This window comes from Lonchura striata, chromosome 12, assembly GCF_050655825.1.
Source record: "Lonchura striata isolate lonStrDom1 chromosome 12, ASM5065582v1, whole genome shotgun sequence".
Classification (NCBI taxonomy): Eukaryota; Metazoa; Chordata; class Aves; order Passeriformes; family Estrildidae; genus Lonchura; species Lonchura striata.
Window position 1 is genome coordinate 18,069,759 of NC_140714.1, and position 25,795 is coordinate 18,095,553.

The 25,795-nt window shown below is 47.6% G+C and overlaps 3 protein-coding genes across 3 annotated transcripts in view; all 3 read left to right on the forward strand.

Moving 5' to 3' along the window:
• LOC144247028 (E3 ubiquitin-protein ligase PHF7-like) lies at positions 1 to 8,366 on the forward strand. The gene is made up of 10 exons (XM_085590191.1): positions 1 to 56; positions 920 to 982; positions 6,058 to 6,170; positions 6,503 to 6,594; positions 6,680 to 6,817; positions 7,064 to 7,188; positions 7,265 to 7,427; positions 7,514 to 7,620; positions 7,835 to 7,948; positions 8,354 to 8,366. The coding sequence occupies exons 1-10, from the start codon at positions 1 to 3 to the stop codon at positions 8,364 to 8,366; spliced, it is 984 nt and encodes a 327-aa protein (XP_085446317.1).
• Positions 8,292 to 12,325, forward strand: LOC146766285 (uncharacterized). The gene has a single exon (XM_085590760.1). The coding sequence runs from the start codon at positions 8,599 to 8,601 to the stop codon at positions 9,550 to 9,552; it is 954 nt and encodes a 317-aa protein (XP_085446886.1). The 5' UTR covers positions 8,292 to 8,598; the 3' UTR covers positions 9,553 to 12,325.
• The window catches only part of LOC144247015 (uncharacterized), a 22,932-nt gene continuing 7,161 nt past the window's right edge, over positions 10,025 to 25,795 (forward strand). Inside the window, exons 1-2 of the mRNA XM_085590193.1 lie at positions 10,025 to 10,148; positions 14,277 to 14,325. Of these exons, the coding sequence (XP_085446319.1) occupies positions 10,025 to 10,148; positions 14,277 to 14,325 (173 nt within the window). The remainder of the gene's footprint in view (positions 10,149 to 14,276; positions 14,326 to 25,795) is intronic.

Below are 25,795 nucleotides of genomic sequence, written 5' to 3' on the forward strand. Positions count from 1 at the left end.
ATGGCCATCAGGGATAGTAACTGGGGACAGCTTGCCATGCTGTGCTTCAGCCTGTTGTAAGAGGGAGCAGGGCTTACTCCGTGGGGCGGGAGCAGGCAGAGTTTGTGCAGCAACAGCTCTCCCAGCCAATTGCAGAGATGCTCGGTGCAGTGGAAGCATTTGTGGCGCTTCCCCTGCTTTTATTTTTAATATGCTCTTCCCTCCGTCCCGCATCAGGTGATGTCCTGAAGCTTTCGCTCTGGTTTGTGCAGTAGAACTTGGTTAAACCAAACTCGTTCTGTTCAGTCATTTAGTTGTGACCTGTATGTGCCAGGAGAAGGTTCTGTATTTTGTTTCCTTTGCCTTTCTGAAATACCGTGCCACACTGTCAGCTGTGCAGCGCAGCTGAGCAAAACGTCTGAATTTCCATGCACACTATTTTCAAGAGGACTAAGGAGACACTGAAGAAATCTCATTGGCATTTACTGCAGTTTGCCAACATCCATTTTGATTAATGAGGCTGGAGTAGAGGGGGAGCGGAGAGCTGGAGAGCTGCATCAAATGGTACTGAGCTGCGGCTGCACAATCAGAAGCGGCTAATGCTGGTGTCAGTGAGGATGCTGGGTTTGGAGTGAGGATCCTGCAAGGCAGCCTGGCACCCTAAAGAATTGGGAAGAGGTTGAGGAGTGAATGCAAATCACAAAAACTGAGGACCAGAACTCTGGTCCTACCTTCTGGGTATCTAAAACAGCTGGAGGCACTGGATAATGCTATGATGGAACAAAGGGATCTCTAAATTTCCTCTCTATTACTGTATGTTTTGGAACAGACAAAAAGGCAAAAAAAAAATTGTTTAAATTCAATTCTCATTTTCTAAGGAAACTGTTAATTGTTCACCCCTCCTTCCATCTCCGGCCTAACTCTCAATTTCATTTGACAGTGTGCAGGCAGTGTCTGCTGTGATGACAGAACCCAATATCCAGTACCAGCAGCTGAGTTCCAGGTAAGACACACGTAGTGTCTCTTTCAAGAGAGGTTCTTAAACTCAGAACCCTTTGTGCTGCTCAGTACCTTGAGCTGCTGTGTCTAACAAATGCCTGAATTTACCTTTATGGTATTTCATACCCTACAGTCTTCTTTGCGTCTGTATTTCTGTAAAAATGGGTGTGCAAATGTTGTATTTACCATTCATTCCTAGGAATAGAATATTTGTATCAAGAGAATAAAACACACATCATTTTTGGAAGGCTACAATACTTGTGTTGTCATGTCTTGAATCACCAATAATTCTAGATAAAAATAATTAATATTTCATTGTGCTCAGTGGTAAGACAGCTAGCGTTGTCTAATAATGTAAAGTGCTCGCAACTAGAAGTTCTCTACACATTTTTAAAAATCCACCCCCGAAAGAACAAAACAAACCCCAAGAAACTCTAACCCCCGAAGCCATAAGGGGCCTAATTTTGGTTTATTTCTGAGTGCACCCTAAGGACACTCCCCACTGCAAGCTGCTGAACACGGAGTTCTTTAGCAAGCCAGAGCACTCATACCCATGCTTAGATGTTCCAAGGTTTATGTGTGTGGGAGCTGTGCCCTTGGGTCAGATGCCAACAAACTGCACAGTACCTGAAAACCTAATTCAAGTGTCTGCAACCTTCTCCCTGCTGGAATCTCCCCAGGAAGGCATTTTTAATTTTTGCCACTCCTGATGCAGTACCTGTTCTACAGTAATTTTGACAAATATGTTCACTTCTACCTGACATCCAGGCTGCAAGATCCTCTTTTAGTTCCTCTGTGTCTAGTAGAGACTGTTCGCTTGGGTTTGCATGTGGCACTTTAAGTAATGGCAGAGAAAACATCACAGCTTTTTAAATTCCTTCTCTTAGTTTGGCTCTCATCCGTGCTGTTAATGCAGGTAAATGAAGTGCAGTCACGGTGGGGGGAAAGGGCATAGGAAGCAGGGAAGCCATTGATTTCAACATCTTCTTTACAAGCTTCTCACATGAAGTTGTTTCCTCTAGGAAATTCTAGTCAAAGATGTACATGTGCAGTCTCATGTTTTTCCTAGAAAAAGCTTCAATTGGAAGGAAAAAAACCCCACATCTACAGACTTTCCAAGAGAGATGATCTAAGCGAAAGCAAAGCTGAATTTGACATGCTGTAGTTTCTCGAAGGCAGCTGTGAGGTTTGATTTTTTTTTTTTTTTAGGTTAAAAGCATATTTTCTGCCTTAGAGCCACATAGATTTTTATTTTATCTCCTTCTGCTTACACTCCTCTTATCATCCATGTGATTTGCAATACTTACTTTGCATAGGCAGAGTGAGTGATAAATGATGATCCATTTATGTCTCAGTGGAGGTTATTGTGGATGCTTGGATGCTGCCATGTTCTTTTAATTAACTGGGAACATACCAGGTTCTGAGTATGCATGGTATGTGTTTTGTACTAACAAGAAGATGAGGGAGAGAAAAGCATAAAAACAAGTGGTGCGGTCACTGTTTTAAATTCTAAAAGAATAGTAAGTCTTGGGGTTAACTTGGCAGTTAACTTCTAATTTTCCTGATTTCAGGCTACAGCTGTTGGAGTTAGTGGGGGGAAATGTGTTGTCATATGGAATAGCTTCATTTATTTTGACAAAAAACAGTCTTTCAGTCTTCATGGTGTGAAGGTAATGGTGGGTAGTGAAAAGAACTGCCTGTTGGATTACTCAATCTGTTGGCACCTACCAAAGGTGTCAGCATTTTACACAAAGAAAAAAGATAGACAATAACTGAAACAAAAGGCTTCTAGGATTCTCTATGGTAACAAGTGCATGTCCGTTTATAAAACCTTATTTGAGTTCTGGGGTATAAAGTACTTTTTACTTAACATTTCTTTTATATTGCAGTAGTGCTTTAAACTTAATTTTAAAAACAATAGTTTTTATATAGTAAAGGAAATACAGTAAAAACAGCTTGTATTGAAGCAATATCTAAAGCTCCTAAATTTGTTCGAAATGTAATTTAACAATAAATTTCCAACCTCCCAGTCAGGAAAAGACAAACTGTATGACCACAGAGAGTGGAAAGAGCTGCTCCTCTTCCTGACAAATTCAGGGTGGGATTGCCCCTTCTGTATTTGCACTCCCAGGCTCCCTTCAAAGGTGGGATCTGCTTAAGTCCAGTCCCATAGAGTAGAGAAAATGATTCATTCTTGAAAACTCCACTATTGCTTTGATAGTCTGTTTTAAAGGTCTGTTTTACTTTTTTCCTTCTGGTAGATAATGAATTTAAACTGTAGCAGAGAGCTCTGAAGGAATTGCTTCCTGTATCTGATTTCTGAAACTGTACAAGTCTCTGTATTTGCTCAGGTCCTGCTGATCTTCTCCACTGTGATGAATCTACACAGGACTCTTTCAAGCTTGCCATGCTGGTGTGGCAGCCTTTGCACCTTGGCAGAACCTGCCAACTGATGCTGGCAGGTAGCACTTGATCTACCTTGCACTTGAATTGACAAATACTTCAGTTTTCTTTGGTTTGGTGTTTGGTTTTGGTTGTTTATTTTTTAAATTTTAGATTTTGCAGCTTTATCATTTTACAGAACAATGACATTTAATTTTCTAGATACAAAACCAATTGTGATAAATTCACACTGAAAAATCTTTTGTCTTGGGAGAGCAGCAAAGATAAAGTGGCAAAGTATACTGAGTATACTGGCTTTAAAAAGCTTTTCTTCCTATTCTTGGAAAGCAATTGGACTTCTTTCCATCTCCCCTGAACTTCCTGTTCTTCATCAGTAACCTCCCAACAGATAATGGTTGTCCTTATATCCTTTCAAAATCTCCCCCTCTCTATCATGGGCAGGAGGCTGGAATTCTTTTGTTCTGACCTCAGATAAAAAGTCTTGGGACATGACAGTGAGAAATACATAAGGCAATTGTTAGAGGGATGATTTGGGGTCTAATAACTACACTGGGCACTGTTATTTTAAGCTTCTGAGTTGTAATTAAACAACATTCAAAGGAAGAACTGTCAAATGTGGAGACAAAACTGTCCTGAGGATGAGTGTGAGGGTGGTTAATGTCTGTCTCCTCCGGGCACTTCAGCTGACCATTGAAATGTGCTTTGTGTTTATACAGCGGTGTCACCATTGCTAATTTTCTTCCTTCATTGAGGATTCGGGCATGGCAATGCCCCTGTAACAAAGCAGTGCCTTCACTTTCTTCCTGGTTTTCTCCAGAGAGGTCTTGAGGAAAATGTCAGTTCACCTGAAGCAGGTTTTGAATTTCTCCAGTGCAAGAGAATCCATGTGGATGCGACACTTTAGTCAGAGAAAGAGAAGCCAGATAAACTTCCCCAGGTGTTGTTCTGGGGAGTTTTGAGATGCCTGAGAGAAAGACTAAAAACAACCTTCCAGCTGGTGTTTTGAACGGCTGTTTTCTCATCAGATGTTTAGCAAAGGGTGTCTTGTGAATTAGCCAATGGTGTGAAGGGTTGCTGTGTGGTGGTGTGACAGTTTTACAAGGATTTATAAGGGTTTGGTAATTAAGTTAGAAATTAGTTGTTAGACAGGTCTTGTTGGTATGTTCCATGTGTCCCCTATTCCTCCCTAGGAAGGTTTTTCCCCACCTCCTTGCCACAAAGTTTTCCCGCCACAGGGTTGTCAATCTCCCTCTGTACCTAAAAATACCCCTGTCAGTCCAAGTTGTACAGCCCCCTCTCCCTGTCAATCCCTGAAACCGTCCCCATTTTCTTCTAGAATGTTCGATGTCAGTCATCCCTGTTCTTGTTAGTATTGGTCCCTGGAAACCTTTCCCCTCCCTAGGTTCTCCTCATTGGCCCCTGCACTGATGTAATCCCTTCCTATTGGTTGCACTGTGTTCACCCCCCTCACGCCCACACCCTTTATAATCCCCTGTCAGAGCCAAGGTAGAGAGGCATCTGTCACTGTCCCGGTTTGGGAGAATAAAAGCTCTGCAGACCTCATACAGGTGTCCGCTCCCTATTCCTTTGCTTTGGATCTTCGTAGTTTTGCTGTGCCTTCGTCACCCACGCTGAGGCAATCACTGCCACCCGGTGCTCTAAGTGACGAGCTGGGGGCAGCCACACTTGTAGTTCCCTCCAGTCACTTGAAGGGGACAAGCTAGCCGGCACAAAAGATCCCCGTGACTGGGCAAGCGAAGTACTACAGTTTTGAGATGCCTGAGAGAAAGAATAAAAACAACCTTGCAGCTGGTGTTTTGAACGGCTGTTTTCTCATCAGATCTTTAGCAAAGAGTGTCTTGTGAATTAGCCAATGGTGCGAAGGGTTGCTGATTAAATGACTAATCAGGTCCACCTGTAATAGAACGGTGTATAAAAGAATGGGTTTCTAATAAACTCCGATTAACCTTGTGAAGAGACCTAGAGTCCATGTGTGGCCTCAGTTCCACTCCTGACTCAATGCACAATCTCTGTGTGACTGACCCCTGCCAGGGGCAGGAGCAGAGATTTCTCTTGGCCGGGGCTGGAGCCCTGGAGTGGCAGTGCCTGAACAGCACCTTACTGCCAACAGTACCAGCCTCGATGGCTGCCCCAGGGCGTGGCATTTGGCCCTGCACTTGCTGCAGGAGTCCCTGCCTGGGTTCCCTCCTGACCAAACCTTCACACCCATCTCAGAACCTGGGCAGTTACCAAGGGGGCCGCCTCAAGTGGTTGCCAGGGACCTGAGGCCATGGCTGCCCCAATTGTGGATGCACGATGCTGATGTCAGAGTAGCCATTGTGACCCGTGCAAGCAAGGTCACAAAAGGGAAGGCTGGGCTCAGGCCGCGTGTCAGTGCGACCTGACAACAGGAGGAGAAGGCAGGGCAGGGACGCTGCTGCTCAGGGACCAGCGGAGCCCCACAGCTCGGGGCTCTGGGCCTGTGCTGCAGGCTCCCCTGCCTCTCCCTGCCCAGAATCAGCGGAGGAACAGCCAGAGTGGACTGCGGTGTTCCTCGAGGCGACGACGGGAGGAGAAGGCGGACAGGAGCAGGGCTCACGCAGGGCTCAGCAGGGACTAGTGCCCTCGTGGCTCTGGGCCTGTTCTGCAAACTCCCCACACTCTTCTGTCTCCCAGACAGGGAGAGAACCAGCACCTGGAGGAGACTGTGACCTTTCTGGACAGGGACTCACCGCTGACGGCTGCCATGTGCGACAGCAAGCAGGAGGGCCCTGGTGCCAGGGAGCCAGGTGAGGGCAAAGCCGCCCTCCCAGAGCCGGGCCCAGGGGCTCCTGTGGCAGGCGTTGTGTGGGGCCCAGAGCAGAGGCAGGGGGAGGCAGGAGCTGCTCAGCCATGCCGCGGCTGGGAGCCTCCTTCCTCCCCAAGTGGGGCCCAGCTGGGTCAGGGGGCAGCTCTTGGGACACCCGTGCCCACAATGGCCCCTGCTCTCCAAGGCCTCCAGCCCTGCCCATCAGCCAGGCAGGCAGGCAGGGACAGAGCAGCCCTTGGGGCCGATGCTGCTGCAGCCAAAGAGCCCCGCAGAGGTGCTCATGCCCGCTGCCATTGGCTCTGTGCCCTGCAGTGTGCATGCTGTGTCGCCGAGCAGAGGCTGATCCGGACATCTGCGGTGACAAACTGGAGAAGGGCGGACTCTGTGCCCACGTGTTCTGCCTGGTGAGTGGCTCCGGGAGCTCCCTCCACCATTGCAATGGGCAGTTCCTGCCCCTCTCTTCTCATCTGTTCCTCCCCTCTGCTGCAGTTTTTTGCCACTCTACTTTTTCGTCAAGAGAACAAACATGTTGGACTCATGGGATTTCTTCCTAGAGATATCCAAATTGCAGTGCGGCGGGCAGCACAAAAGGTGAGAGTCCGACGCAAGCAGGGAGATTTGTGCCAAGTGAGGTTTGCCAGAGCTTAGCCCAGACACTTGGAAGGAAAGGCCTGCCCTTCTGGCCAGTTGTGGGACAAAGTCTGGCTCCCAGCAGCTGCACAGAGGCTCTGGCACGGGAGCCCCCCTCCTCCACCAGACGGCTCTGTGGGCTGAGACCCAGCAGTGGCCACATCCTGCGCCCTGCCCGGAGCGCTGGGGCTGCCTGGGGAGGCCCTGAGACTGCTGCTGATGGGGCTGCTTGGCTCTTCCCAGCGCTGCTGCGTCTGTGGCCAGAGCGGGGCAACCATCATGTGCTGCATGGAGGGCTGTGACAGATGGTTCCACCTGCCCTGTGCCAAGGAGGGTGGCTGCGTCACACAGTATATTCCAGATTACAGGTACCTCCTCCCCACTCCTGGTCACCCCTGGCGGAAGATCCAACATTTCTCACTTTGCCCATCCATTTTCCTCCAGCTCCTTCTGCCCTGAGCACTGTCCCAAGCAGAACGTGGAGGCGACTCCAGAGCCGGGCACCAATTGTCTCATCTGCATGGAGCTAGTGGAGGATAGAAAGACTTTCAGAACCCTGGTGTGCCCAGCATGCAAAAGGGCCTGGTTCCACAGGGACTGCATCCAGGTAGGAGCCCTCCCCTCAGCCCCAGGGCAAAGCAGGTGCTCAGCAGCACCAGGGCCTTGCTCACCCTGCTTCTGTTTGCCCTGCAGGGACAAGCCTTGCGTGCTGGTGCTTTATATTTTCGGTGCCCCCTGTGCAGAGACCAGGAGGCATTCCCTGTTGAAATGATCATCCTGGGGATCCGAATCCCCTTCAGGTTGGTGTCCTTCTGCCTGCCTCACAGGACAGGAGCTGCAAGGACTGTGGACTGCCAGGACCTGCCCCAGCAGTCCTGTCCCTGCCCTGTCCTGTGAGTCTGGGCTTTAGCTTCACGCACGCCTTGGAAAAGTACGGGACGAACAGCAGGGACAACCTGTACCTCTGTGAGGGGAGGGCAGCAGAAACTCATCAGCTTTTCCTTTCTCCATCAGACTGCCAACATGGGAGGATAACGATGCCTACGCGGATCTAAGAGAGAGGCACAGCAGGTGCAATGCCAGGGATTGCCTTTACCCGGGAGGCAGGGAGGAGGCAGAGGAAGAGGGGTAAGTTGGGGAGCTGCACCTGAGGCTCTGCAGGGTAGCCGTGTCACTTCAAGGGCTCAAAGAGAAAAGAACTAGAAGAGCTTGGCCAGACAATTAATTTGTCCTCAGTGCCATAAACCCATTTGCTTCCCCAGGCCCTGGGAACTGCTCCTGTGCTCCTCCTGCGCTGCTGAGGGCACCCACAGGCGCTGCTCCGGCCTGAGAAACAGCGTACAGAGCTGGGAGTGTGACAGCTGTGCTGGTCTTGAAACGGGTATGAGGCAAAGCACCCGGTGTCCCTGGGCTGGGGGCAGTGCCCAGGCTGGGCCTGGCAGAGCCCGTCTGCTCCTGAAGGGCTGGGGTTCTGCTCTGGCCAGGCTTGCCTTGGGCCTGGGTGGTCTTTGACATTCCTGCTTGTCCTTACAGCCTCCAAGGATGAGCCAGAGCTCAGTGGCCCCAGCCCGACCAGTCAGTCAGGAGTGGAGCCTGCTCACGACTCCATAGAATCTGAGGCCATCAGCCCCAGCTCCCATGGCCCGGTGCCATCGGGGCTGGATCCCCAGGCTTCATCTGACGAGACCAGCAGCCGCAGCAGCCACCAACGCACAGCACGGCAGCAGTCTCTGCCATCTCCCTCGCTGGACACCAGCAGCCCCAGCAGAACAAGGTCAATGTACAGCAGCACCCCTGAGCTTGAGGACAGGGGCCATTCCAGACATGCTGGGCCCGGCCGCGGGCGCACCCGCTCCCACCAGCAAGGTCAGGACCCAGATGTACCAGTCCGATCGAGGAGTAGCTGTGATGGCAGCAGAAGGACAACACCAAGGACTGAGATGCCCAGGCAAAGAGAGACACCTTCACAGGCATCCCCCAGATGCACCCGCTCCCACCAGCAAGATTGGGCCCTAAGTCCACCTGTCCGGTCCAGGAGTCGCCGTGACAGCAGCCAGAGGACAAGACCAAGGACTGAGACGCCCAGGCAAAGGGAGACATCGCCAGGGACGTCCCGCAGACACAGCCGCTCCCACCAGCAAGGTCAGGCCCTAAGTCCATCTGTCCGGTCCAGGAGTCGCCGTGACAGCAGCCACAGGACAGCATCAAGGACTGAGACGCCCAGGCAAAGGGAGACATCGCCAGGGACGTCCCGCAGACACAGCCGCTCCCACCAGCAAGGTCAGGCCCTAAGTCCATCTGTCCGGTCCAGGAGTCGCCGTGACAGCAGCCACAGAACAGCATCAAGGACTGAGACGCCCAGGCAAAGGGAGACATTGCCAGGGACGTCCCGCAGACACAGCCGCTCCCACCAGCAAGGTCAGGCCCTAAGTCCACCTGTCCGGTCCAGGAGTCGCCGTGACAGCAGCCACAGGACAGCACCAAGGACTGAGTGGCCAAGGCAAAGGGATACTCCATCAGGGACATCCCCCAGACGCAGCCGCTCCCGCCTGCAGCGCCGGGCCTCGGATCAACCTCTCCGGTCCAGGAGTCGCCAGGACAGGAGCAGGAGGAGAGCAGCAAGCGCTGAGAGGCCCAGGCGCACGGGAACACTGTCAGAGAGTTCCCATAGGAGCAACCGCTCCCACCAGAGGCGTCGGGCCTCAACTGGGACCTCCAACAGTAGCACGTAGCCTCATCTATTCTTTCTAGTCCATCTGTTTGCTGCCAAAAGTGAAGGTGAGAACAGTCAATACAGAGACCTTGAGACTTGCAGGTCTGTGAGAAAACCGTATTAGCTCTTGACATTTCCACTGGCAGGAAAGTAGTCTTGTGCTAAATCCCTTGATTTCTGCCTTACCATGTATTAAGTGAAAAGTCACTTAAATGATGTAGCTAATGAAAAAGGACTTTTGTTCCGGCCTTTTGACTCCAAGCTGAGATGTTTCCCCACTGCTCACTCTTGTAAAGTGAACCTCTCCTTTATGGGCCTTGCATAGAGTTAGCGAGATATTCAGAGCAAGGTGGCTCCTTGGGAAGCTGTCTTTGGAAAAGATGTGCGCTGTTTTGCTATCCTTGAACAATCTCATTTCAATTTAAAAGACTTGTTTGGAGCTTCAAAGAACAAAACAGAAAAGATTGTGGAAATACCCTGGGACAAAGAGGATGTACAGGACCCTGCCCTCAGATGACCATTTGGGACCTTTGTCCGAGAACAACCCATCTCAGGAGTCGAGCGCGTTCACGTTTTCCTTCTTTGGAGACACAGAGGAGCTGGGCATCAAAGAAGGTAACAGCAGGACCCTTCTCACAGTGCCATTTCTAATGAAGAGCTTCTGGCAGGCACTGTAGAGCATTGTGGTGTAAAGAAGGTCAGGACGCAGGAGATTTTCCACAGCAGAAGACAGTAAGTAGGCAGAAGCATTTTGATCTTCATTTCTGCTTGCCAAGGCTGTGGTACATGAATGAGAGGTAACTCATGCTTGCATCTGAGGAATTCTGAAAGGCATGCTTTGAGAAGGCATTGGGGATTTTGCTGAGTGGTGAAAAACCTTGTTGTCATGCCCTGAATCTCGCAAACAGGGAGAAAGATGGCAAACCGGTCATATCAAGTTTCAGAGAACCCAACAAGATTTTAAAGGAAATGTGTGTTAATGGAGAGGGAGGAGCAAGATCCTGGAGTTGACCGCAAGATCCACGAACATTCTCTTTGCTACTGAATTCTCTTCTTGGACCTATAGAAGAAGGAAACTGAACTACACATGATGGTTGGTATGTTCCAACCGTAGATAAAATGAGGCCTTATAAAAGAGGATGAAACAACATTAAATCAAGTCACAGTCCTGTAGGAGAGAAAATAAACCGTGTGAAGTTATCCAAAATATTTAAAAAAAAACAAAGCAACAACACAAAGCAACAAGCCCCACACAATTGTGCTGAATTCAGAAGGTATCCGGTGTCTTCTGATTGCAACAATAAAATGTTTAAGAATACAGCAGAGATCCCGAGAACAGAGAGGAAAATCCTGGAGCAGAGATGTAGCTCAGAAAATCTGGCAGAAGCAGATTCTGTCCTTCCTACATCTGTCTTCTCCACTGTAAGTATTTGTCTTGAAAGGAGGAATTCTTCCTGACAAGTGGAGGAATAATCTGGATGTGGCTTTGTTTCTTTTTCGGTGCTGTTATAGCAGAGTCTTGCAGACTCAGAACAATAAAGCCGGTAAAAGTCGCATGGCAAGAGGATTCACGTTTCCAAGACGGCAGCTCTGAGGGTGATGATGAGCCTGAGACGTGAGACACTGAAACGGACCAAGAAATGCAAGTTCCGTTTCTATTTGCTGTCTACTTGGCTGTAGTAGTTGGATGCTGTGGGAATATTAATAGCAGCACTCAGGGAATGGGAAACTGAGATTGCACACCTCTGAGCAGTGAAAGTCATCTTGGAAAACCATTTGTGCTGCCCAGAGTCAAAACTCCCAGCAGCCCATGTGATGTGAAGTTGAATATGAAAAGAGAGACATTGAGCACAAGAAATTAACGGGCTCATTTTGGTTTGACCAACTCCAAACTGAGTTTGGTCAGAAACCAAAGACACAGTCAGTTTGCTGTTAAGAAGTTTATTTTTTTTTCTAGAAGGCTCTATTTGGTTACTAGGGAATAAAGCTTTTCAATGTATACCATTTCTCTGAAGCACTGCAGTTTTAACTTGTGTTCATGGAATTTGATAGTACAATTTTGGATGCTAAAATCCCTTTGTACTTGTCTAGGTTTGTTTCTTTACCACGCACAGAAAGTGCTAGAGTTGTCTTCTTCTTTGAAGATGATGAACGCCTAAGAGGTACGACAGAATTTCTTCACCCCCTTTTGTATTTTTTTAAACTCTTCATGGAATTCTGTAAGGAGGAAAAAATGCTGCCTGCCTAGGAATGTTTCCTAGTCAAATTTTGGCATCCTTACTTGTGCTCAAAATTATGGCAGAATCCCATGAGAAAGTCCTGGTAAAATAAAGGCCAAGCAGATTTCTGGCTTTCTTCTCTTTCAGGTAATTGCCTAATAGGAATCTGGACTTTCAGAGCTTACCAAAACATTAGCCCCTTGACAGTTTACCTAGACATTTTGGATCCTTTCAGGTATTTTTATCACCTTTAACTTTTTCCTGTCTTTCTGGAGTTACCATTAGGAATTCTGTGTTCTTGTCACCCACATAGGTCCCTGTGGTGATTTGTCCTAATGAATCTGGGAGTTTCTCTTCTGAATCCTGGGGATTTTCTATTTAGAAACAAAGAAAACAACAACCAAAGGAAACATATGGAGTCCCGTCCCCAAAAATTGCAGAGGCCTGCAAAACAATTGCTTGTTATATGTTTTGTAAAATAGTCTTAAGACACGCTTAAATGGTGTGCATTTCTCAAGACTGATTCAATAACGCAGCAGAAATGTATTGCTGTGTTCATACAGTTCGTGCCCAGCACTCTTCCAACCTGTCTGATTTGCAGGGGGTGTTAAAGTGGAGAGCTCAGTCCTAAGCAGGCCCCAGTTCTGGGGGAAGATGTGTGATCCTGGTGCTGAGCTTCTAATGTAACAGTGGCTATTTCACTGCAATTTAGACTGCAGCATGCTGAGGAAAACTGCTGCTGCCTTTCATTGTCCCGCAGACACCAGGCTGCAGGAGGGAACATTTCTGTTGGGAGACAACGTCTGTTGGGGGGCATGAGAACAGGAAGGATGTGAAGAATTGACTCCTGACTTTATTGCTGAGTTGCCCATGATGGTTAGAAGCAGCAGCACAATCGAAAATGTTTAAGCCTATTAATTGGTTCTTTTTTTTGCACAGAGGGCCCAAAGTTATTTTGTAGATCAGTAGAGTTCAGTGAAGAAAAAGGGTTGGGAAGACCAATGTAGATTATTGCTTGAGGTGAGTATGTAACATCTGTTCCCTGGGAACTGTAGGTGAAAGCTGAGCAAGGGGAGGGAATGTAGGTATGAATGGGCATGCAGAATTAATTCAGGACCTGGAGAAGAGCCTGCAACTTTGCAACTCCCCAGGAACAAAAGTGTTTTAGTGTACCAGTGTGTATAACATCATGTTGTGTTGTCCAGGCAGGTAAACCACTACATCTTTGCAGGATACAGGAGCAGCTAATTAACTGTACGTAAAGGATATATTTAAGAGAAGGAGTGAATTTAGAGACTTCGCCTAATAGTGGATTCAGAAAATTCTCTGAAGAATTTGTTAGATTTTGATTATTTCCCAGAAAGCCAAAGGAAGCTTAAGGATACGAAATAGAAAGTGTAAGGAAAGCAATAAACTCTTTACTGAATAGAAATGTGCCACGTTTGTTCCTTGAAGAAGTGGTCAAACAATGTTACTACCAAAATCCTTTCAAAGATCTAAGAGGAAAAAAAATTGGCAAATCCTGTTCGGCAGTGTTTCAAAGCTGGGGCTGATGGTCTTGGGTGCTGGGGAGCCACGGGAAGGCTCCAGTCCTGACTGTCCAGCCAGGCCGGGGCCATTGAGCTCCGGCTCATCCCTGGCGGCTCTAAAGGCAAGCAGGAATGTCAAAGGCACCCCAGAGCCGGGCCAGGGCACACCTGGGCACTGGCCCCGGCTCTCCAGGAGCAGACGGGCTCTGCCAAGCCCGACCTGGGCAATGCCCCCAGCCCAGGGACACGCGGGTGCTTTGCCCAGAGCCGTACCCATAGCAGCAGAGCTGTCACACCCCAGCTGGCTGTGGTGGGTGTGAGGCTCCAGCAGTGCCCGTGGGTGGGCTGGGCAGAGCATCAGCAGCAGCACAGGAGCTGGTGGCAGCGCTTGGGGAAGCACAGGGGTCAGCCTCTGCTCGGCGACACAGCATGCACACTGCAGGGCACAGAGCCAATGGCAGCGGGCATGAGCACCTCTGCGGGGCTCTTTGGCTGCAGCAGCATCGGCCCCAAGGGCTGCTCTGTCCCTGCCTGCCTGCCTGGCTGATGGGCAGGGCTGGAGGCCTTGGAGAGCAGGGGCCATTGTGGGCACGGGTGTCCCAAGAGCTGCCCCCTGGCCCAGCTGGGCCCCACTTGGGGAAGAAGGAGGCTCCCAGCCGCGGCATGGCTGAGCAGCTCCTGCCTCCCCCTGCCTCTGCTCTGGGCCCCACACAACGCCTGCCACAGGAGCCCCTGGGCCCGGCTCTGGGAGGGCGGCTTTGCCCTCACCTGGCTCCCTGGCACCAGGGCCCTCCTGCTTGCTGTCGCACATGGCAGCCGTCAGGGCTGAGTCCCTGTCCAGAAAGGTCACAGTCTCCTCCAGGTGCTGGTTCTCTCTCTGTCTGGGAGACAGAAGAGTGTGGGGAGTTTGCAGAACAGGCCCAGAGCCACAAGGGCACTACTCCCTGCTGAGCCCTGCGTGAGCCCTGCTCCTGTCCGCCTTCTCCTCCGGTCAGTAGCAGAGGTCTTCATCATACATTCATTGGATGTGATCCGAACCAAAGAGTAAGTTCAATTTCCAGAAGAGTAATATCAGGTACTTCACTTCTCTAAGTTTAATTTATAGCAGAAATTAAATATATATCGTTATTTCATGGTTACTTTTACACTATACATAGAGCTTCCACTTTAATATTTGTGGAAAGCCAATAAGCCAATATTATAATATGTTTGTCTAACAGATGGCTAAAGGATCAGCATGAATTTGCAGAATTACTTCTTTTATTAAGTGCTTACTACAGAACAGTGATAGAATGGAAGATTTCTTTTACTGACTCATGGCTAAGTACTCAGCATCCTTTATGTGGAGAATTTGAGGGATAGCTGTACCAAATCCAATCCCATTATTAAATTCATGGCACTAGACAAAGGAATACCTGACTGCTTTTTAAGAATTGAACATACTTGCAAAATAATGATGGCAAACCCTTCTAATGTCAAAACACTGAGTAGGTCACTGTCATGTTTCCTCTGATATAGTTGAGATTAATGTGCAGATTAAGATTCAGTATGTTTTCTTTAGTCTTCCCTTTTATGCCCTTTATCTTTTGGCACACCATTTTCCTTTCAACTCTATGGCTTCCCTCTGGTGTTTTAAATCAGGTGTAATATTTTGCTATTTCGTGGTGCCACTCCCTCGATCTACTGAAGAGGGCCAAGCAATGCCGGTCTGTCGGCAGGTCCCAGGCGTCGCTCCTGCCGGCGGCCCCGGGGCAGGAGCGGCCCCGGCAGTGCCATGGCAGGGCTTCCCTCAGGTGTCGGCACTGCCAGCCCGGCTCTGCCGGGGCGCTCCGGCAGTGCCACGGCAGGGCTTCCCTCAGGTGTCGGCACTGCCAGCCCGGCTCTGCCGGGGTGCTCCGGCAGTGCCATGGCAGGGCTTCCCTCAGGTGTCGGCACTGCCAGCCCGGCTCTGCCGGGGCGCTCCGGCAGTGCCACGGCGCACGGCAGCTCTGGCCCTGCAGCCTCGGCCAGCAGCAAGATCTGCGGGCCGGGACCCCGCAGGTCCCATTCCTGATGAAGAAAGGATGTCCTGTAACGCTTGAGCTTTGCACACTTTCAAACCTGATCAACAAGAAGAGACATTTAACGTGTGCCGCACATGGCAGTATGCAAGCTCGGAGTGATGGTCAGGTGTTAGAAAAGCAAAGTACTTGTTGCTAGAATGGTCTTTGAAGACTCAGGGCTGGGCACGTTTCACTGATCTCAGACCCAGAGGGAAGCTGACAAAGCTTGGGAAGAAGGACGCCCACTGATTGTGGACGCAAAGGATGCACAATTTAGGGGCCATAAGGACATCTGTTAGAACTGCCAAGATAAGGAAAACACTCCTAAAGTCAACTCAGCAAACATGCTGAAATCAGCTCCAGCTGGGTAAAAAAGTGTGCTGTTTGCAGGCAACAGGACTTTGGCACCCAAATTACCCTGGGCCTGGCCGTGGGATGGTTCCGGTCGCCAGAACACACAAAAAGATGTCTCAGTGCAAGTGCTGGGCATTGTGCTTCAAGAACCCAGATGAAAAATCTGGTGAGGCTGTGCTGGATTCTCGTGTGGTATCTACCCCTTCTCTCTTCTTCTTCTCAACACATATTGTAAGCCTGACTAAAAAACCCTAGTTCGAGCCATGCTCACTGCCTTATTCTCAAAACTTGCAGCTGACTTAGAGGTTTAGTACCTTACAGAGCGGGTTTGAGGCCCTGGAGCTGGAGGGACAGACAAGTGATGAAGTGGGCAAGAGTTCTTCTGGAGCAGAGGGGGCACCTAGGGTAAGACAGCCAACACCATGTGTCGTGGCCACCTCTGTTCCGAAGGAAGGCAGGGTCCTTGCAGGCCCTTCCAAAAGCGTCTCAAGGGAAGCTTTCCATCTCGCCTGCCCTGTTTCCTTGACTTTATCTGAATCTTTCTCTCAAAGAAAGACAGTGTGAAATGCAAAGTTGTGTTTTGTGTCAGGTAAATAAATGTAACCTGTGTAATTGTAATTGTGAAATGTGTGGAACACAGCCATGGGACAGTTATAAAGATGAGTTCTAATAAACGACTGAGAAAAGCATGGAAAAAGACTTGTGAACCAATCTTTTGCTTGCAAATAACAATGATAAGTCTGTGGGATTCCTTAAAATCAGAAGGTTTTGGGCACATTGCAAAAGGCAGGCCTCAGAGACACCAGGATGGTGATTAGAGCTACGCAGTAGCTATAAGATTTGTCAGCAGAAAAATTATACAAGAAGTAGAAAGAAAGAACAAATAGAACAATAGTCTGTGTATTAACACTTGGATAGAATAACTTCCTAAGTTGCAGAAAAGTATATCTGGTGAGATATTAGGAAGGTCTAAGCTTAATAACGGAGCTCTGTGCTTTGTATCTTGAGGCTTACAAGCAAGTATTGTATTCAAAATGAGCAAGCATTGTTTTAACTAAAGGTACGTGTGCTTGTAGTGATTGCATAGAACTACTGTCAATATGCTTTTGCTTTGTGTGACTGGTCAAAGAGTTTATAAAGTAAGTTGTAACATTAAGTTCTTGGTCTGTTGCCTGGATGTGAGCTGCTGGCATCTTCCCATTGTCAAAACCATGTAATGAGACTGATGCTAAAAAATAAACAGCTCGAGACACATACCACAGCAGTCCCATCCTATTTCTGACTCGTATATAGCCCCCGGCCGGCGATAAATGCTGCTCCTCTGTGAGGACGTCGGTTAGACTAGTGGAATAAAAAAGAAGAAGATTGTGGACGACTCCGTCGCCAGAGGCCCAGGTTGTTAATAGGAAGAATGGTTCATCCCCTTCGTCGTCTGTAGCTGATATCCTTGTAAGTACTAAGTAGCAAATTTAGGGGCTCCTGGGCAATTTATCTAAAACAGAATGGAACGTCTTTTACCGGCTTGAGACAATTTTACAGAATAAAGGATGTTCAATATCTCAAAACATGAACTAAAAGACTTATTAATCTGGGTAAAGGTGAATACTCAAAATATAGACTTGAATTCTGCTTTTACCTTTGCTTTTTGGGACCAGATAAACTGGAAAATTTACCATCTGGTCTCTCTTAAAAAAGAAGAAACTTTGGTCAAACGAATGACTGTCTCCAGAGCTTTAATGGAAAGTTTCAAACCGTATGATTGTGGCAAAGACTTTCTTGAGCACTAAAACAGGACACCTCGTTCTGAAACTTTAATTCTGAGTGGTGCTGGGTCTTTGTCCTCCTCTGGGGGGGTGTCGGGTTTTGTTTGGGGTTCCTTCCCTTCTCCTGGCCTGTCCAGGCAGTGTGAACAACACCCCGAACCCCGGGAAGGCGGAATCCAATCAGCTTCCAGCTTCAGTCGTGTCCTCTGTTTCTTACGGAATTCCCTGCGTCACTGATGCTGTCACCGGGCGTCCTCCCATCCCTCCATGAAATCATCCACCCCTGGGACTCCCGGGAAAGCATTCGGGATTTTTGTTGTGCTCTGAGAATCTGGAGGGTCTGCGATCATGTTCTGGGGAGGCTGGGAGTCTAATGGGTCCGGGAGATGAGAGTTTGGGGAAGCTTTGCAAAAGAGTGGCTGCTGTTTCTGTGCCTCGCTTCTCTTCCAAGCAGGCTGCGGCCGTGCCTCGTTTGGAAGTGTTGCAGGCAGGGCTTGCCTAGGGGGGCTCTGGATCCGCTCTGCCTGGCCAGGGGGCTGTGGGAGTCACCCCTGCCACAGTTTCCCCTTCCCAAGAGGTTACTCCCTCAGATCGGGCTCAGACGGACAGATTGCTTTACAGTTTGGACTCTTTTCCTGTTAATTCTTCCCCCATGCCCCTTCCAGGGTTTTTGCCACTTGTAACCCCTCAGCCTCCAGTTGTAGCTGGAGGGGGGCTTTGGATATGGCTCTGCCTGCGGGGGAGCGGGCAGGAGGGCGGACGGAGGAGACAGGCGGCAGCCAGGGGCTGGGCAGGGCAGGGATGGCTCTGTCCAGAGAGATGGATGGGGTGGAGGCGGGAGAGCTTAGGGAAGTTTCTGTGGAGATACAGACAGATCGTTTGGAAGCCTTGAAGGCTGTCTCATTTGCTGTTGGGGGGAAAAAAGCATGTCAAATTTGCAGTTTGGAACTGAGAGTTCTCCAGCTGCAGGCGGGGATATGGAGTGGAACTTGTAACAGTTCATTGCAAAGTGTCACAAATACAAATTAGAGATTTGCAGCTCGTGAGCAGCCCAATTTGTATGAATCTGAACGGATCCAATTTAGTGAATTGAGACATGATGTAGCAGGCTCTGGCTTTTTTCTGGGAATGATACAACACATTCTGTGGCCGCTACCTCCAGCGGAGGGAGGGACGTTGGGAATGTGGAGCTCTCCTCCTCCACCCTTCCTGGCAGGGCTCCTGGGGGGGCTTGATGCTACCACGACACTACTGCCAAGAACTTGGAGCTTCTTGGCAGGGTTCCTGGGACAGCTGATTGTTGTAACAACACTACCTGTTCTTCTGGGTCAGACACAGGAGTGATGAGAGGGAAAAACAAAACAGGGTCTAAATCAGAGGTAAACCTTCCACTGCAACTATCTAATTGGTCTAATATTAGTCAAAATTTAGAAAAAAAAAATTGGACTCAAATAAACAACTCCTTGCCTTACCAGTAAGGTATGGTCGTAATGATGTAAACCCAGGATATGAAACTTTCTCACCATGATATAAAAGAACTCTGTCAGGCTTTGAAAGACAGTGGGTTCTCTTCTCCTTATTTTAACAATGTGTTGAAAAGTATATTTAATTTTTATGATTTAGGCCCTGCTGATTATTGAAACGTGGCTTCCTCGATCTTAACCAATTCACAATATCTCTTATGGGAATTACAATGAAAAAAACTTCCTAATAAGTTGGTTAAAAATATGAAAACTCTCCTTATTTGTCCTAGTTTAGGACAAATTTAAGGAAAACCCTCTGGGAGGAGCCCCCAGAAAACAAACCCACACGGCCCCTCTCCACCCGCCTGGTTCAGGAAAAAATTTTCTCTGAGAGAAGGGGAAAAGAACCTGTTTATTCAATGAACAAAGCACTCCCCAGCACCAAAAAAAATTAACGAAACCAGAAGAAAACAAAACTCTTTCATGACTCTGAAGAGATGAATAAATCCAGAAAGTCTTTCCTGGGAGTGGTCGCCCGAGTCTGGACGCTGAGGATTGCTGTCCAGCACTGGGGATGGCTGCTGCAGATCACAAAATGCAGGCTTCCGGTGTTTCTTGGTGTTTCCCAGATCCCAGTCTGGAGCAGGTTGGATGGTATTCAGGAAGAGGAAAGGAAAAGAAACAGTCTAGGGAAAGAATTGGACTGCTTAGCTAAACTGATTAGGTAGCAAAGGCGAAAGCAGAAGCAAGCTGTTATGTTTTGACATTGGCACAACGCTAGTGCCCCCATGAAAATGTAATTTCTAAATTGAATGCTATGAAATGGAATTGAAAATACAGCAAAGCAGGCTTAAGGTTAATAACAGAAAAAAAACTTTATTAAGCTACTACTATAAAAGAAAGAAAGGAAAGAAAAAAAATATAAACACAGATCAAAATGAAAACTTTGCAAAGCATTCTTTTTCTTACTATTTAACTCTAACATATTACAGTGAGACACAATCTGGACTTTAATTTGGTTTCTACTTTCTAGACAATTGATATTTAGTTTATTGAGGGAGACAGGAGTCTCTCTTGTGCTACAGATTTCTAAAGAAACACAGCTGCCACATCCTGTGCTTTTATGTTACCCATGGCACTGCCTGGAGAAAAAAAGTTTGCCATGGTGACCCTTCTCTTTTTTATGTACAGTGCTTTCACCACCAATGCATGGATGGACAGACTGCTTTTAGGATTTTTTCTTTTAAGGATGTCTTGCTAAGAGGGGAGAAAACAACAGTTTAGTTTTTTATTTTTTGGGACTTCAGTCCCCCCCCTTCCCATTTTCTCCGGGGGCTGAGGGTCTAAGAACAGAGATTTTCTTTTTTTTTTTTTTTTTCTTTGAGGACACGGGGCACTACTACAAACTCCTTAATTTTTTTTTTGTTCACTCCACTTTTGGTTTTTTTTAGCTGAAGTAGGTTTCTTGACTTTGCTCTGGCATCTTTTTAAAATATAGTTTTTCTTGAAGGAGAAGATTGGTTTAGTTTGTGGTCAATATGGAAAAGACTAGCTAAAAGCTACTCTTTGTCCTTCTCTTATTTAGAATTCCTTTTTTCAACATCTCAGGGTCTAAGGTGCCTTTATTTTTCTTTTTTAAACTGAGGAGGGGGGAAAAAATTATAAAGCTTTCATTTTTTGAGGAAGGGTTAAAAGTCTGGACTCCCAGGATGGCTTGACGCCCAGACTCTGGCGGCTCCCACGCGACTGGGCACTTTGTGGCCCCCCCCCGCTCTTCCTTTCCCGCGGTGAACTGCTGATAAAACTGCTGTTGTCTCTTTCTTTCTCCCTTTTGGGAGAGAAACTCTGGGGAGGGGAACGGAGACATCTTAGATTTTTTTCACTTTTCTCTCTGCAGGAGATCAGCCCGGTTCCAGTCCTTCCACCCTTGGGCCTACCTCAGTCAGGCCATGGGCCTTCCCCTTCCCTGCCCAGCCACGGGCTAGGCAGGGGAGAGGCTGCACTGCACGCTGACTGGAACTAAAGAGAGCCAGTTCTCCTGGGAATTTTGCTTTTAACCCCTCTGTGTTCTCAGAGGCATGTCTACCTTCAATTGGTCAACATCTAAATTGACTTCTTTCTTCCGGAAAAAATTTTTTTCCATGTCAAACCATGACACAAGCAAGCAAGCAAGCAAGCAAAAGCAAGCCAGTCAGCACTAGCCTTTTCTAGACAGAAGACCATGAGGGGAGGTGAACCCACGGCTGATAACAAGGCAAAACAAACCTTCACTTTCAGAGTCAGTTCTGAAAGCACAGAACATAATATCAAACATAAACAGAACACACGATTGGAGATACAAACACTGTAACGTCACCCTAGGACATTCCACCCCTTATCTCCATATCTTCAACATCACCTAAAAACTCCATCAAGTTAAAACTTGTATCTTTCACTTACTCATACCTTTGACACTTACACATTTCCTTCTTTCTCATGTCTGTGTGTTTTCATGTACAGACATTGGCAGTAACATCCAGCAGTGATATTTGCGCAATAGTTTCACCCCACAATCAGATCTCTCTGAGGTACACATCGTGTTGTTCCATCTCTTTGCATTATCCACCATGTACAACCTGGTCCCTGAGCAAAGACAATCCCACAAATGGGTTTGTCTGTATTCGAGGCAGAATTGATCCACACTGATTTCCCTAACAAAACTCTGACATGTGCCACTGGGACTTTATCTCCATCTACTATATTCAGGGGCTCAGACTGGGCAGGACGTGCTCGATTGGTGGAACCTCGGCTGTTAACTAACCAGGTGGCCTTTGCTAAATGTTGCTCCCAATTTTTGAAAGATCCCCCACCCAATGCTTTTAAGGTGGTTTTTAACAGTCCATTGTACCTCTCCACTTTGCCTGCAGCTGGTGCATGGTAGGGGATGTGGCACACCCGCTCAATGCCATGTTCCCTAGCCCAGCTGTTGATAATGCTATTCTTGAAATGAGTCCCATTATCTGACTCAATCCTCTCAGGGGTGCTATGCCTCCAAAGGACCTGCTTTTCAAGGCCCAGGATGGTGTTACGGGCTGTAGCATGAGACACAGGGTAGGTTTCCAACCATCCAGTGGTGGCTTCCACCACGGTGAGCACGTAGCGCTTGCCTTGGTGTGTCTGAGGCAGTGTGATTTAGTCAATCTGCCAGGCCTCCCCATACTTGTACTTGGACCACCGCCCACCATACCACAGGGGCTTCACCCGCTTGGCCTATTTGATGGTAGCACACGTCTCACAGTCATGGATCACCTGAGAAATACTGTCCATGGTGAGATCCACCCCTCGGTCTCGTGCCCACTTAGAGGTGGCACCTCTATCCTGCTGGCCTGAGGCATCATGGGCCCATCGTGCTAGGAACAACTCTCCCTTGTGTTCCCAATCGAGGTCTATCTTTGACATCCCTGTCTTTGCAGCCTGATCTACCTGCTGCTCTTCATTAGCTCTACTTCTGGGGACATGGGCATCTACATGGCGAACCTTCACAGGTAGCTTCTCTACCTGGGTAGTGGTATCTTTCCACTCTTCAGCAGCCCAAATTGGTTTTCCTCTATGCTGCAAGTTAAACTCTTTCCACCTCTCTAGCCACCCCCACAGAGCATTGGCTACCATCCATGAATCAGTGTAGAGGTAGAGCTTTGGCCACTTCTCCCTTTCTGCAATGTCTAGGGCCAGTTGAACGGCTTTGAGTTCAGCAAACTGGCTTGATCCACCTTCTCCTTCAGTGCCTCTGCAACCCGTCGTGTGGGACTCCATACAGTTGCTTTCCACTTCTGATTCATCCCTACAATGCAACAGGAACCGTCGGTGAAGAGAGAGTAGCGTGTTTCTTCTGCTGGCAGTTGGTTGTGTGGTGGAGCTTCTTCAGCCCATGTCACTGGTTTTTCTTCTTCATCTGTGACACCAAAACTTTCACCTTCGGGCCAATTTGTAATTACTTCCAAAATCCCAGGGCGATTCAGTTTACCAATATGGGCGCGCTGCGTGATGAGAGCAATCCACTTGCTCCATGTAGCACTGGTGGCATGGTGGGTGGAGGGAACCTTTCCTCTGAACATCCACCCCAGCACCAGTAGTCGGGGTGCCAGGAGGATTTGTGCTTCTGTGCCAATCACCTCTGAGGCGGCCTGGACTCCCTTGGCCACTCAGGATTTCTCACACCTGCGTCTACTCCTGGGTCAGAGGTCTCATCGGCCCCTCTAGAAACCTCAGCCCTCATTCTAGAGAGACTGCAGACTGTATAGAGAAAGCTTACCAGATTAAACACCAGGAAGATGGTCTCTTTAACAGTCAGGGGAAACGGAGCATTCTCTAATAGGAAGGTAACAAATTCAGAGTAGAAGAAGGAAAGCAAAGGCTGAAAAGCCTCATCCCCTACTTCCCCTCTAACAAACTGGCTGCACAACCATAACCATGAACCATACATTCCAGAAACAGACTTCGGCACCTTTATAAACCCCCTGGAAGCCATTACACCCAAGCCCAGCCCGATGGATATTCTGATCAGTGCCCTGCTACTGCAAAACCTACGTATTAGGGAAAATACCAGAGCTATTCCTGGATAAAAAAAATAAACCTAGGGACCATAGAGGGATTAAGATCTCAAAAAACCCTAGGGTCCAGAGACACATGCAGGCCTTCACCCCAAGAGACACTATGAATTCAAACAACATAACCAGTAACTGCTCCATACCAACACAAAGTAATTGGAACAAAAATATGATTAATACAGGGTTTTTCCCACTCTCTCGAGCCACAATTTGGGTGCCAAAATATTTGTCCTAGTTTAGGGCAAATTTGGGGAAAACCCTCTGGGAGGAGCCCCCAGAAAACAAACCCACACAGCCCCTCCCCACCCACTTGGTTCAGGGAAAAAATTTTCTCTGCGAGAAGTGGAAAAGAACCTGTTTATTCAACAAACAAAGCACTTCCCAGCACCAAAAAAAATTAACAACTCCAGATGACAACAAAACTCTTTCACCACTCTGAAGAGATGAACAAATCCAGAAAGTCTTTCCTGAGAGTGGTTGCCCAGGTCTGGACGCTGGGGATTGCCCTCCAGCACTGGGGATGGCTGCTGCAGATCACAAAATGCAGGCTTCCGGTGTTTCTTGGTGTTTCCCAGATCCCAGTCTGGAGCAGGCTAGATGGTATTCAGGAAGAGGAAAGGAAAAGAAACAGTCCAGGGAAAGAATTGGACTGCTTTGCTAAACTGATTAGGAAGCAAAGGCAAAAGCAGAAGCAAGCAAAGCAAGCAAGCCAAGCAAGCAAGCAAGCGAGCAAAAGCAAGCCAGCCAGCACTAGCCTTTTCTAGACAGCAGACCATGGGGGGAGGTGAACCCACGGCTGATAACAAGGCAAAACAAACCTTCACTTTCAGAGTCAGTTCTGAAAGCACAGAACATAATATCAAATCATAAACAGAACACACGATTGGAGATACAAACACCATAACGTCACCCTAGGACATTATGGGAACATAGATATTGCCCAACTAGCAGGTGATCCACCTTTCCATAGACCAGAAAATCAGGCAGCGGAATTGCCTCAGCCTGTGCTCACCGATATTAAAGATGCTGCTAGAAAAGCTTTGTTTTCAGTTGAGCCAGCTGGTACCCATGTAAATGCTTATACTACTATCAGACAAGGTCAATTGGAATCTTTTGGCTCTTCCTTAGATAGATTAACGCAAGCTGTTGAAGAACAATGTCCAGATGAACAAGCTCATTCCTGTTTTATCCAAAACCTTGCTTTTGTCTCATTCTACGAAGAATGTAGAAAAATTATTTTAACTTTACCTGATCAGCCTCCAACTGTAACACAGATGCTAATAGCTTGCAGTAAACCCACTTCTCCACAACATCTTGCTAATGTGCAAGTTAATGCTTTTGGAAAGCAAATTACAGAATCTCAAGAAAAGTTAGGAAAAACATTGGGAGATAATTTGGCTAAAGCTTTTGGAGAAAATTTGGGACAACAAATGGAAAAGCTCGAAAAGGTCCTGGAAAAGCAAACAAAAAAATTTTTGAAAAATCTGTTGGTACTGTACAGTTGGACTCTGATAAAAAGACTTGTTGTTTTGCTTGTGGGACTTGCTAGTGTTGTTACTGAAATCCAAAATGCTGGACTTGAAATTTCTATAACCAAAATTCAAGAAATTTCACCCTGGAAGTATCTGGGATGGAAGATGGCTGAAAAAACAATTACACCTCAAAGGATACCGCTCCAGATCAGTGTCAACAATCTACAAGATTTACAACAACTTCGAGGAGAAATCAATTGGGTTAAACCTGTTTTGGGAATTACCAATGATGAACTGGGTCCGCTTTTTGATTTGCTGAGAGGAAGTTGTGACATCAACTCTCCTTGAACTCTTAACTCGTGCAGAAGCTCGTGCAGCTCTTGACAAGGTCATGGAAGCTCTCCAAAGACGACAAGCTCATCGCTGTGTTCCAGAAAAGCCTTTCCTTTTTGCCATTTTGGGAGAAAAAATGCAACTTTGTCGTCTCATTTTCCAATGGGATCCTTCTTAGAGAGATCCTTTGTTGATAATAGAATGGATTTTTTCTGCCCTACAGGTGTCCTAAGACTATTTTTACAGTTTTAGAGATGATAGCACAAATTGTAATTAAGGCCAGAACAAGATTGTTAACTTTAGCAGGTCGAGAATTTGCAGTTATCTATTTACTACTGAAAAGAGATTATCTTGATTGGGCAATGCAAAATTCTGATGATTTACAATATGCATTATTAAATTTCCCAGGTATTTGTTCTGTTCATTACCCAGCTCACAAATTATTACAACCAAAATTGAGTTTTAGAGAAAAACCTATATTAAGTGAAGAACCATTAGATG